At 52.9% G+C, this 12690-nt stretch overlaps 1 protein-coding gene across 5 annotated transcripts in view; it reads right to left on the bottom strand.

Annotated features, from left to right (window-relative positions):
* Positions 1 to 12690, bottom strand: part of LOC103306901 (C-type lectin domain family 2 member D-like) — a 25497-nt gene extending 12807 nt beyond the window's left edge. The window contains exons 1-3 of one of the 5 annotated variants that reach the window (XM_065564208.1): positions 12550 to 12690; positions 9427 to 9618; positions 1350 to 1448 (exon numbers count right to left, since the gene is read on the bottom strand). In XM_065564208.1, the coding sequence (XP_065420280.1) occupies positions 1350 to 1448; positions 9427 to 9505 (178 nt within the window). In that variant the 5' untranslated portion in view covers positions 9506 to 9618; positions 12550 to 12690. Of the gene's footprint in view, positions 1 to 1349; positions 1449 to 4365; positions 4839 to 9426; positions 9619 to 12549 lie in introns of those variants that run through there. The other 4 variants (XR_010591983.1, XM_065564210.1, XM_065564209.1 and 1 more) reach the window with 4 other exon arrangements.

Raw genomic sequence — 12690 nt, 5'->3', positions numbered from 1 at the left:
AAAGGGGTTAACAAGGCTATTGTAGGGAGATTATGGTATTGGCCACCCTTACTTCTGCGCTGCCTTCAGAGCTGGGTGGCCGGAGATCAGCGGCTGCTGCCCGGGTGCCCAGCTCTGAAGGCAGGGCTGCCGCCAGCAGCAGCACAGAAGTAAGGGTGGCAATTCCGTGACCCCCCCCCCCCACAATAGGCTTACAACCTCCTTTTGGCTTGGGACCCCCAGTTTGAAAAACGCTGTGTTCTTCTGTATACTTTTACCATATAGTATAGGGTACTTTTATAGCATAGAGTAAAAGTACACAAAAGACCAGATTTCACAGTCCGTGACGTGTTTTTCACAACGGTGAATTTGGCAGAAATACAGCTCCTCTGGATAACAGCTACTAACTATTATGATGTGGTTGTACAATGTTTAGTAATATCTACAGAGCCACATTTCCGTATGCATTAAAACTTATAAGAGCTTTGGCCACATCCACCTAACAGTCTCCATAAGGCCACTTTATTCACTGTTTCTCTTTCTCCTGCCCTCGGTAACAGTTTGTTTCGTCTACTGCGGGTTGGTCTATGCTTAAGAGATAGGTCAGGGGTATGAAAAAATACACACACACACACCCGAGTGACATAGCCAAACCGACATAACCTCTAGTGTAGACGCAGCTATCCTGGCGGAAGAAGGCTGGTGTTGACGTGGGTACCATTGCTCAGGGAGGCGGTGTTCCAACACCGAAGGAAAAATCTTTGTCCGCGTAGGCTGAGTCTATACTATGGTGTTATGCCGGCATAGCCAGAGTGACGCAGCTATGTCAGTGTAGTCTCCGTAGCGCAGACATCCCCGAGACTGTACGCTCTTTGGAGGAGAAATTCCTTTCCTGTTGGTATTATCTCAGGAACTGACGTTTATCCCTTTCATTGCAATGATACACACTTACCCAGGAAGACAGTTTAAAGGGCCAGTTTTGTCATCGCAAACAAGACTCCAGGAGGGAGAGTCTGAAGATGCGTTCCTGGCCCCCATGGCTGATGCCCGAGAGGAGACAGCCCGTGACTCTGGGTATGTCTGCACGACAATGGCACTGCTATGCTGCTGCAGCCATTCCACAGTAGTGCCGGAGCGTAGAAACTTCCTACATCAACAGAAGGGTTTTTCCCATCGCGGTAGTTAATCCACCTCTCCGAGAGGCGGTAGCTAGGTCGACGGAAGGACCCTTCTGTCGATCCAGCCGTGTCTACACCGGGGGTTGGGTTGACCTAACTGTGGTGCTCCGGGCATGGAATTTTTCACAGCCCTGAGCAGCGTGGCCAGCTCCATGTAAATGGAACACACAGACACTGGGATCAGCCACTCACCTGCCAGAACAACAACAGCAACAATCAGAATGACAAGTACAACGCTCACTGCGACTGTACATGCAGCATGTTTCCTGAGCCTGCAGCTAGAGACGTTCCCTGAAAGAGAAAAATCCCTTAATTCTCCTGAGAGTGGGGTACCCAGAGTCAGTAGCTGCATCAGGGTCTTAGCTGCGTTGGTGCAAGAAGCATTGTGCTGAATGGCTGCCGTTATCTCTCTATGGAATAGGACCCCAGCAGTGTCAGTCAGTCTGTGTCGCTCTGGAGCCTACAATGTCTGCAGAGTCACTGGGGAGCAATGGAAGTAGCTACTAACATGGCCGAAAGCTCTTTTTGTTCGGAATATCACCAGGTTCATTCACCACTGACATCCCCGGCCTGTTACCGCCCAATTTTTAAGTTCTCAGCAATTCAGACTTTACAGATTACACTCGTGCAGTGTGCAGCTACAGTAAGGGATAGATCTGTGCCATGCCCAGAGCCTAGACCAGCGGTTCTCAACCAGTGGTACGGGGCCCCCTGGGGGCGCAAGCAGGTTTCAGGGGTCCGCCAAGCACGGCCAGTGTTACACTTGCTGGGACCCAGGGCAGAAAGCCAAAACGCCGCTGTGCAGGGCTGAGGCCTGTGGCCCTGAGCCCTGCCACCTGGGGCTGAAGCTGAAACCTGAGCAACGTGGCCTAGGGGACCCCTGTGGTTTGGAGCCTGGGCAGCCACCCTGCTTGCTACCCTCTAACGCCAGTCCTGGCTTTAACACTGGTGGGCCATGGAGTTTTTATAGCATGTTGGGGAGGCCTCAGGGCATGTCTACACTGCCCGTGTTAGAGCACGGCCGCGGTACCGCTGCAATGTGGGCAGTGTAATCACACTTTATCGCCGGGGGCGAGCTCTCCTGGCGATAAAAAATAACCACCCCGAATGAGGCGTGGCTCCTAACAATAAAGCGCTGTCTATACTGGCACTTTTCAGCACTAAAACTTTTGTTGCTCAGGGTTTGTTTGTTTTTTCCACATCCCTGAACGACTGAAGTTTTAGCGCTGAAAGGGGCAGTGTAGACACAGCCTCGGAAAGAAAAAGGTCGCGAACCCCTGGCCTAGACTATTGTGATGTCAGAGGTAACTCAACCAATCACCATCCTTACTGTATTCTCAATTTGCATGGAACAGTTTCACTGGTTGCATGAGGGATGACTGCAGAGATGGTGGCTTACTTAACCCAGCTGCCAGACCTGTGCCACATGATGAATGGGGTGTTAATTCCACTCTTTGCTCCTTACCAGACTCTCCCAGAGCTGACACACAGAATGTCCCAAGGGCGACTGGCTCCAAGCTAACATGGAAGAAGGGATAGGAGTGTGGGACTCACCCTCACTTGGCAGTCTGTGCCCCCTGCCCAGCCTGTGCCCTCTCCCAGACACTAAGCTTGCATGCCTAGCTATGCCCAAGAGGCTGGGCTACTCTAGAGACAGTAATGAGTATTTTTCTTCACACAAGAAACCTATCTTAGGCTGGCGAGCTGATGCCAATTCCTTTTTGTGATAGTTTTCTCAGTTTGGAAATTAGTTCTCATATGTTTTAGTTCAAACCACAAATTTTTCAAAAGTGCCTTTTTCTGTGTACGTCCACACTGCAGAGAAAAAGGGATGTTCTGAAGTTGGGTTGGCTACCCTGTATTAAAATGGCAGCAAAGACCTTTAAGACAACTGGGGTTAGTCCCCCACCCAGTTCAACCCGAGACTCCATTTCAGGCTTTAATGTGAGCTGCTAGCCCGAGTTGCTGTGTCTTCGCTGCTATTTTCACCCAAGTGAGCTAATGCGGGTCACCCACCCCAGTTGAGAACACACCTTTTCCCGCAGTGTAGACATATGCTCCTCTCTCTCTTCAGAAGTGACCAGAGAGCTGTGGACCTCAGAAACCTTCCCATCAAAATCGATACAACTGTGCAAAACATTTTAGCTTCAATGAAGCTACATATTTTGATGGAAAATGTTCCCACCAGCTTTACTCATTTCCTCTGAAGGATTTTTGAATCTTTGCTCACTGATGATTCATGATGATCTCAGATATGAAGGAATGAACCCAGGCAGCCCCTGGGGGAGAGGAGGCCTGAGGTCTGGGGGAAGTAGATCAGCCCCCAACATAAAAAAAAATCTCCTGTCCTATCTAGGTAAGATCTTCTCTGGCCCCCATCTCCACAATATGTGAACACCTCACAGACTGTTAATGAATTTACCCGCCCAGCAGCCTTGTGAGAGAGGGAATTACTGGTCTGACCATTGTACAGATGGGAAACTGAGGCAGAGAGAGATTAACACTTGCCCAGGGTCACACAGGGACTCAAAGCCAGATCTTCCAACGCCTGGCCTAGCCCCCAAACCACTAGACCACCCTTCCCCCAGCAGTCAGTGCCGGGGTGAATGGGAAAAATCCCCCCAGTCAATGTGACTCACAGCGACAAAGACTCAGGTGTGTGCACTGAGCTGAGGGAGCTGCAGTCCCACCCAGCAGCTGGGCAGGACGGTGGGGATCACACAGCGGGGTTCGTAACACGTGGGAACAGGAAACATGCGGCAGGATCGTCTGTGTCCACACACACGTACGGGGAAAAACTGGCCCCAAAGAACAGCAGGAAAAAGGAACATGAGGTGGTGAAGGGAGAGAGAAGGGGCAGATCCTCAAATGGGGGTGCAGTATGAGGCCCCCCAGGATATATCCCCCACACACACACCCCAGTCAGAATCCCAGCTGGCGGTTCAGGCCTGGCCGGAGAAGCCCATTGGGGTGGATGCACCTGTGAAAACCTCACCAATAGAAGGAAGAGGACAGGGAAGGCAGGAGAATAAACGGAGACAAGGGGCTATTGCCATTTCCCAGGACACGGCCTTGATCCCGGATGCAGGCACAGGATACAGCAGCTGCGAGTGCAAACCGGCTGCCCTGCTCATAACCGTGATCAGCTCCCTGCTGCTCCCCCACAGGGCCTGGCCATTTACAGCCAACACTGAAAATACAACCCCACCTGTGCAAGCCGCAGCCTCTCTCCAGCCAGGGACGCTCCAGCGAGCCGGTTCCCCTGCCCTGCCTGGCTCTCCAGGGCGGTCAAGGGGCTGCTGTATCTCAGCTCTTCCCCGCTTTCCCAGGCTGTCCGAGTGACACAGCCCCAGAGCCCAGCTAACCGCCGCCTGCGCCGACACCCACACAGGGACCGAGATGCTGCAAATACTGAGTCGGAAGCGAGGAACTGCTCCAACGCTCCTGTAGGACATCGGCCCCGGGGACCGTGTGACATCCTGTGATCACTTTACATACCAGTCACGCTGCTCAGGGGTTTCCAGTCTGCGTCACTCAGAGGTTTAGAGGTCACACAGCCGCCCGCCATGGAAAGACTTAATGCCAAAAGGAAGCAGCCGGCATCGCTACTGTTCTTACCACATCCCCTTCCTGGCTGCTCACGGTCTGAATCCTCCTCCACTGAGCACTGCAGCCCCCTGCTTCCCCCACAGCCACAGCCCACTCCCCACCACTGCGGCTCCATCATCCCCCCCCCATTGCTGGCCCCTTCCCCTCCCATACACCCTTCCCCATTACTGCTGGTTTCCTGTCTCACCCCGCTGCTTCCTCCCCTCCCTTCCCACCGCTGCTGCTTCCTGCCCTCCATTTCTCCCACCCACAGCTGACCCCTTCCCGTCCTAATCACGGCTCATCCTCTGGCTGCTGACCCCTTCCCCCACCTGCCGCTGCATCCTCCCTGCCCTCCATCCCTCCCGCTGCTCAGTCACCCTCCTCCAGCGTCAGCCGGAACTCGGCGTGGAGGGGACCAGGTGACGTCTACACTGCAGTCGGCAGCTGTGACTGCAGCTCGGGTGGACGTGCCCGAGCCAGCCTGGATCTAGCGAGCGTCACTAAAAACTGGCAGCGAAGCAGCGTCAGTGCAGGGTTTGGTACATACGTGGGGGGTCGGAGGGGCTCACACCGCCCAGGCTGAAAGCCGGGCCACTGCCCCGCTGCTGTTTTTAGTGCCACTCACTAAAGCAAAGCTGGCTCAGGTCTGCAAACACACCCCCGGCTGCAGCATGGACAGTCCCTTAAACAGAAGCTGGGGCATTTGCAGAGTCGGGGACTGGTCGACACGCACACTTGCACCCACGTGGCTTTCAGTTCCCCCCTCGTGTTGTGTTGGCTCCCTGCCAAGTCTGGGTGGTGACCATCCTAGTTTACATGTTAAGAGCAGTGACCTGTTTTGATTTAGCAAATTAATCACTTAAAAAAACCCAATTAAAAACCCCAAACACTGATTACCGTCAGTCAGAATAGGGCACTTACAGTACATTTGCAATCAGTGGGCAGCTAATAAATTCCCCTCCTCTCTCCTCTTAAACTACTATTCAAATCATTCAAATTAGTTTTATTTGGCAACTGTCACGAGTTAGAAACTTTAAAAAAAAAAAAAATTAAAAAAACCCAGATTCCGACTTGACAGTGAGATGGTGAAAGTTTGGTTTTGGCTTCATCTGCTAGATGGTGAAATACAGGGCAGCTCCCTGCTTGGCTGCCCCCCATTAGAGCCCCTTTCCAGCCCCTGCACCCCACTTCTGCAGCCCTGCTCAGGGGCACACAGATGTTTGCTCTTCTGGAGGGATCTGCAGAGGAGAGCATGGAATTGAGGGGGCGGATGGAGTGGAGCAGGAAAAAAGCGGTCAGAGGGGGAGGGGAATGGAGAAGGGAATTACAGGTAGGGGGCACAATAGAGGAAATCTAGCTCTCTGGCAGGCCTTTAAAATCTCAGCATGTCACCCCACCTGCAACCTGCTGCCTCCAGAAGCCACGTCTCTGGACAGAGACCCTCTGCGCCGTGTCCACTGGCTCCCAGGACACCAGTGAGGAGCAACGGACGCTGTCCTGGGTACTTTTCTCGGTGCCCCCCTCTGAATCCCTGATTTTCAATCTGTGACCCTCACTCCCATCCCTGTTTTTTCATTTGTTGTCCCCCCACTGGCTAGCTGAAAGCCTGGGTTCAGTGCTCCTCCCCTTAGGCTGTGGGCACCGGCCCATCCCCCGTGCTTCACTAGGGGCAACCTGCTTAAGTCGGCTCACTGCCCTGGGATACTGGGGGCCTGGGTTCTGTTCTCAGCTCTGCTACTGCCTGACTTTGGGCAAGTCATGTCCCCTCTCTGGGACTCAGTTTCCCTCTCTAACACAGGGAGAGCGATACCAGCTTCCCCTGGTAAAGTGCTCTGAGATCTCCTGATGACAAGTGCTATCAGAGCTGGGGATTATCACCATGAACAGCCTCTGTTTCAGTGGCTCCTGCCTCTAGGAGAGAGTGAAAAAGACCCCAATGGATTGGAGGCCTCTGGAACATGGCGTATTAGCTTGGAATTTGGAGGAGGGGCTTGAAGTCACTTAGCCCAAGTCCCGCTAAGCATGCTGGGAAAACTGAAAGGCTGTTGACATATTTCAGGCTCCCCGAGGTGGTTGAATTTTCGAGTTAAGACGATTGGGCTAAAAGAGCCTGGAAAACTCTGCCAAGTCCAGTAACCGGGCGTGGGCTGAGAGTACAAGTCACAAAAGGGTCCAGAGGGGCGGTGCTGGGCTTTGCTTTTTGGTGGCTTGCAGTGTCTGTCTCTTCTCACAGAATAATAGGACTGGAAGGGACCTCAAGAGGTCATCTAGTCCAGCCCCCTGCACTCATGGCAGGACTAAGCAATATAGACCATCCCTGACAGGTGTTTGTCTAACCTGCTCTTAAAAATCTCCAGTGGCGGAGATTCTACAACCTCCCCAGGCAATTGTCTTAGGTTCTTTTTATTTCTTTCCCAAATTCCAGTCCTAATGAGCATCAGGCCCCTTCATCGTGCTTCAGATCATCCCTTAGGTGGCTCTGGTCTTTGCCTGCTCATCTAAAGCCAACTAGGAGCGCAGAGGGCAGATTTTGTCTGACACCCAGAAGTCTCCTCCAATCCGGTTTTACCCCACTCTTCCTACCCAAGGAGACAGCCACAAACTTCAGACCACCGGTCGCCATCCACTGGAGTAAAAAGGCTTGTCTATATGGGAAAGTGATCCCAGTATAAGCCCAGGTGGAAATTTAAACCAAGGAGTTAAAGCTAAACCAAAAAAGCCACTTACTGCAGAATAGGAATGTCCACGTGGGAAGTTATTCCCTGTATGTTTCCCATGCAGCCCAGCCCTAAAAAACACCTTAGTCTCCTTGCCGCCTACCCTGGTTTCCTAACTGTTTGTGTGCCACTGGAAAACATGACTCGTGCGAGCTTGAGCTAGTGAAGTGGGAAATATGGTGACTGTTTCAGTCATTTTAGGTTAAAAAAACAGCTTAACTGACAATTTCCACACCTATTCTCAGAGCAAAACAGGATGTTTTCAAATTTACACCTTAGATCCTAGAAACCATGGACCACGACTCTGGGTGTGGTACGAAATCCCCAACAGAAAAACCACAACAACAAAAACCCAACCCTATCCCTACAGCACACACCCCTCCACAAACCTGAGCGGGTTCCCTGGAGTGCTGTATAGAGAGGGGAGACTGTGGACTAGATCTGACACAGGTTATTTTCCATTGCAACGTTGTCTCCAACCATAATAAGTCTCATTGAAAAGCATCAAGGAAAAACAAAGGCTGACCTTGGAGACATCGTACAGAGTGACCTGCCACCGGAACAGGAATGACAGCAACGGTAACGGAGTACAGGGGCTCAACCCATGTGACCCCATCCTGGGTGGGGCATACCCGCCTCTGACAGACACCTGGGGGCGGGCTTCTTCTAACACCTTGGCAACACGGGCCTGGCTTGTGCTGTGACAACCATCACTAACAAGCAGCCTTGGTAGGCTCAGCAGACTCCCAAAGAGACTTTATCGTGTTGTAGGTGGTTGTTGTGTTGTTGTTGAAGCTGCTGGGTGTAACCACCACCCTTCCTTTACAATAATTCTTTCTTATAGCTAAGCTCCTTTATGAAACTACAAAGCCCCTATCCGAACACAGAGGCACATGTGGGCTACTCGGGAGTTTGAGCTATGTAGGAGAGGGGCTTGCCTGGGTATTGTTTGTGAGTAGATGTGTGTGTGTACGTGTGCACAAGACAGAAAAAAAAAATACCAGAGAAGCTGAGGGAGCAGGCAGCCAGAAAGCCAGACACAGAAGCACTGGCAATGGGATCCTGAGAAGAAAACTTGAGAGCGCTTTTGGGCACAGTGCTGGCTGAAAGAGGCTGGGAATTATGAGCAAGGAAACTGTCTCCCATCATTTGACTCCTCCCGTCTTTGGGGTAACAACTTTGTACTTTGTAAATAAGCCAGACTATATGAAAGGGGACCAGACCCCACTGTCTGTTTCTCCTCGTAACTGCAAGACACCACATTTTTGGCAAGTCTCTCAAGTCGAAAGGGATAAGAGAGGGTTTGATGAGCATCTAGCTGTAGCTTGCTGGAGGCAGACCAGCTTCTTAAGGCTTGCAATGGGGCGGGTGGATGCAAGGTCTCACATCTGACACCAGGGACCCTGCTCTCCCTGTGCCCCTAACCCCACATGCACACACACACTCCTCAACAACCTCCTGATTTGGGGGGAGCTGGATGGCCTGGCATCCGGGCAAACTGCTTACCCAGAGGGAATAAACCCAGGGCACCAGGCCCTCTGGGGCTGAGAGAACAGTTTCTGTCTCCCCACATGTCCTTAGCCAGCATTTTCCAGAGTCGTGTTTAAGGCAAAGCAGATGGCCCAGCAATTTCCCCCACCCCCACAGGTGTTAAGAGTCACAGGAACTGAAAGGTGAGACTCCTCCTACACTCGCTCTTTGGTATTTGCAGAGCTCCATCTGTACAGAGCCAAAGGTTTGCACTTTTTTTTTTTTTTAAACAAGCGCTAACTTCCCCCCAGCAGGTGTGGGCTGGAAGCAGGGGGCAGTGGGTGAGATTCAATGGCCTGTGCTGTGCAGCAGTGGGGATGGGGTGGGCAGAGGGTGGGTGTCAGAACAGGTGATCACACTGGTCCCTTTTGGCTTTACAAACGATGACACTAGAGACACCATTTAAGTGGTCAGAACCAGGCTTCAGTTACCTGGCTCCGCTCCGCTCTCGTGGTTTCCAGGGATATCAGGATAATCCTCTGACCGCAGTTTCTTCCCAGCGGGATCCATTCCTTTCTCTCGTCTCGACGGGACACGTGGGCACACACCGGACTCCTCGCTTTCTCGCTACCGGATTCAGTCCTGGTGGGCTGGAGAGATTCCTGGCTCCCAACGTGGCTGTTCTGCAATACAAGAGGGAACAGCCGGAACATGCAGTTTCTGTGGATCCACTAGGTGGGTCGTGGAGTCATCGCTGCTATAGACCTGGGACATGGGGCATGGGAAGTTCCCATTGGTAGATTACTAGACCTGACTTTCCCCTCTCTTTAAAAGGTTCTGAGGCCACATGCTAGGTTGAAACTGCTCCCCAAGACACGGCTGCCTCTGACGCACTGGTAGGGGAAACTGAGGCAGGAGCATATGGGGGCTTTAACTGGGCTCCCCAGGTGCAGATTCTCCCTTTGCATAGTATCCCAGCACTTTCTCCAAGCACAGCCCTTCTCCCCACCAGGCCTGCCCTAGCCCCCTCATATTCCCTCCCCTCATGCCCTCACACAGCCAGTTCTCTCCTTCCCCCCACACTCACACTTCTGGTGGGAAAGGGAAGGGAGGCTGTGGGGGGAGCTTTGGGGCTAGGAGGATTGTTTTGGGGAGACCTGGTGCCCAGAAAGGGGCACAGCAGGGAAGGACACCAGACCCAAAGCACCAGGCTTTCCTTGCACTCCTGCCACAGTTTCCCCATCAGTGCTGCCTCAGTGTGTCATGTAGCCTTTAAGCATGCCTCCGCGTAGTGGGACTAAGCTCCCCACTTCGGACCCTTGCCCTGTGCACAGCCCTATTCTCTTCAACACGGGAGCCCCCTTCACACAACCCCCGCCCCCCCATGCATTCCCAGCCCCCTCCCCCCCACACACACATTGCCTTCAACAATGCTACTGAGTCTTCTCATCTCATGCCCCGCTCCCATCCACTAACTAGCTATTAAGTTCTTCTACACAGCTGCAATTCCCAGGACTGGAAAGGAAATATGTGGCCAGATTCTAAAAAGAGAACTTTCTATGAGCAGTAACAATCTTTTGCTTTAACGTGGCTGTGTAGTCGTGGCACCAACCCTGGCAGAGACGTGTCCCAGTGCTATATATAAAAAAAAAAACCACCCCACTTCCACGAGGGGAATAGCATCCATCGGGGAGGTGCGTTTTCACAGAAAGTTGCAGCGCTGTAAGTGCCAGTGTAGACAAGGGAGCAAATAAACTGGAAAGAGGCCACACATGCAGTGACTTCTCTTAACTCCTTACTGGCTTACTCAAAAGCTGCTTTCAAAATGCACAACCCCCCTCACCCCCACCCCCCGACAGCCCTTCCCTTAGGGCAAGGAGCGCTCCCCCAGGAAAACACAACCCAGAGACGACAGCTGCAGAGACGACTTCCCTCAATGCACAGCCCACTGGCCCAAACACCCACTCCAGTAGAACGGCTTGACATATTTTTGATCACTGTGTTTCCCAGCCAAAAAATGATCGAAATGGTCCAAAATTAATGTATTTTTGTTTTTTGGGGGGGTTTGGGGTAGGAAAGTGTCATTTTTACAAAACTTTCCAGAAGGAAATTTGCAATTATAAATTTTAGTTTGGGATTAAAAAATCACCACCACTTTGTATTATTATTGTTAAATAAGATCTCTTCCCCCCCCCCCGCCCCCGTCTGTTGCCACTGAATGCAATAGAACAAACAGCCTCTTCGGAGTCTCATACACGTGGTTGAAATATAAGACAGCTGGATACGGCCAACGAGAGCCAGGGTCTGGCGCTGGAGGGTGCACTGCGTGCGGTCATATTTCTTATCCCATGAGACAGGAGAATTGGCAGGAGGTTCACGGCCAGAAGTTGGCTGGATCCTGCTATGGGGCTGTTGCTTTTTGTGATGTTCTGCGCCCTTCCCTCTCACCTGCCCCCTTTCTGATGGTCTCAGACCAGCACAACACTTGTTCTCTATTAACATGATAGCGTCAGGGAGGGGGAGGGGGAGGGGGGGATATCTGGACCCAGCAGTGTCCATGTGCTGGATGAGGGTTTATACAGGATTTTTGTGCCAAGGGGCAGACTATTCCTGCGGGACGAGGAGAAGATTCCCTTGTTGTCTGTCCTGACAATAGATTGGGGGCCAAAGCTTGTCTGGGACACTTTTTATTGAAACCACTTTGTGGTTTCCCTGCAGACCCCAGGCCATGACTCACAGTCTCACCAACTCACCCCCCCCAAAAAACCCGATTCCCCGGGGCTACCCCAGAGCATCCGCACTATGACTCAGTAGGTCCCCACCACCTCCTGGGGGGCCCCCTTAAGAACAGCCACTTGCCAAGTCGATGCTCTCCCATCCCCCACACCGTCCCTCATGGCACCCCTGCAACCCACCACACTGCACAGGGACCCCAGCCTCAGAGCTGAGAGCCCTCGTGATCTCCCCACCCCACCCGCCCAGGGGCACTGAGAGCAATTGAACCAAACAGCAAACCCTGGCTGGGATAAAAACAACAAGGAGTCTGGTAAAAAGCAACAGAGGGTCTTGTGGCACCTTTAAGACTAACAGATGTATTGGAGCATAAGCTTTCCTGGGTAAAAACCTTTTTACACACGAAAGCTTATGCCCAAATAAATCTGTTAGTCTTAAAGGTGCCACAAGACCCTCTGTTGCTTTTTACCAGACTCCTTGTTGTTTTTGTAGATACAGACTAACACGGCTACCCCCTGATACCTGGCTGGGATGGGAACCACTTCAAGGGCGGGGGGGCAGCGGCGCCCCCAGTTCCAGCCCGAATGCATCCGCCACCCACTCTCCAGTCTGCATCTACACGGGGCTCCCTCGCAGCATCCGGGCCAAATCGCTCCCTCCCCCCACCCCCAAACACACACACCAGCCCCCCACCTGCGGGCGCCCGGTGCAGCAGAAGGAAGGAGAATCCCCCCGTGTCCCGGGAGCTCTGCTTGTCTGCGGGCTCCATGAGACCCGACCCCAGCCCGGCGCGGTCCGGGCCCAGCTCCCACCCCAGCCTGAGCAGCCCGGTTATGGCTCAGACCCCCGCCAACCTGGGCACTCTCCCCCGGCCCTCTCACCTGGCCCGCGGCTCTCGCAACGTGGCTGGAGAAGAGACGCTCCGGTGCTGCCTGACCGTGAACACGCTCTCAGCGGCAGCGAAGGGAAAGTCGGGGGGCGGAGCGAGCTCTCCTCCAATCAGAGTGCGGGGGGCGGGGAAA

Source organism: Chrysemys picta, chromosome 12 (genome assembly GCF_011386835.1).
Source record: "Chrysemys picta bellii isolate R12L10 chromosome 12, ASM1138683v2, whole genome shotgun sequence".
Taxonomy (NCBI): domain Eukaryota; kingdom Metazoa; phylum Chordata; order Testudines; family Emydidae; genus Chrysemys; species Chrysemys picta.
This window is presented reverse-complemented; position numbering and strand designations above follow the sequence as displayed.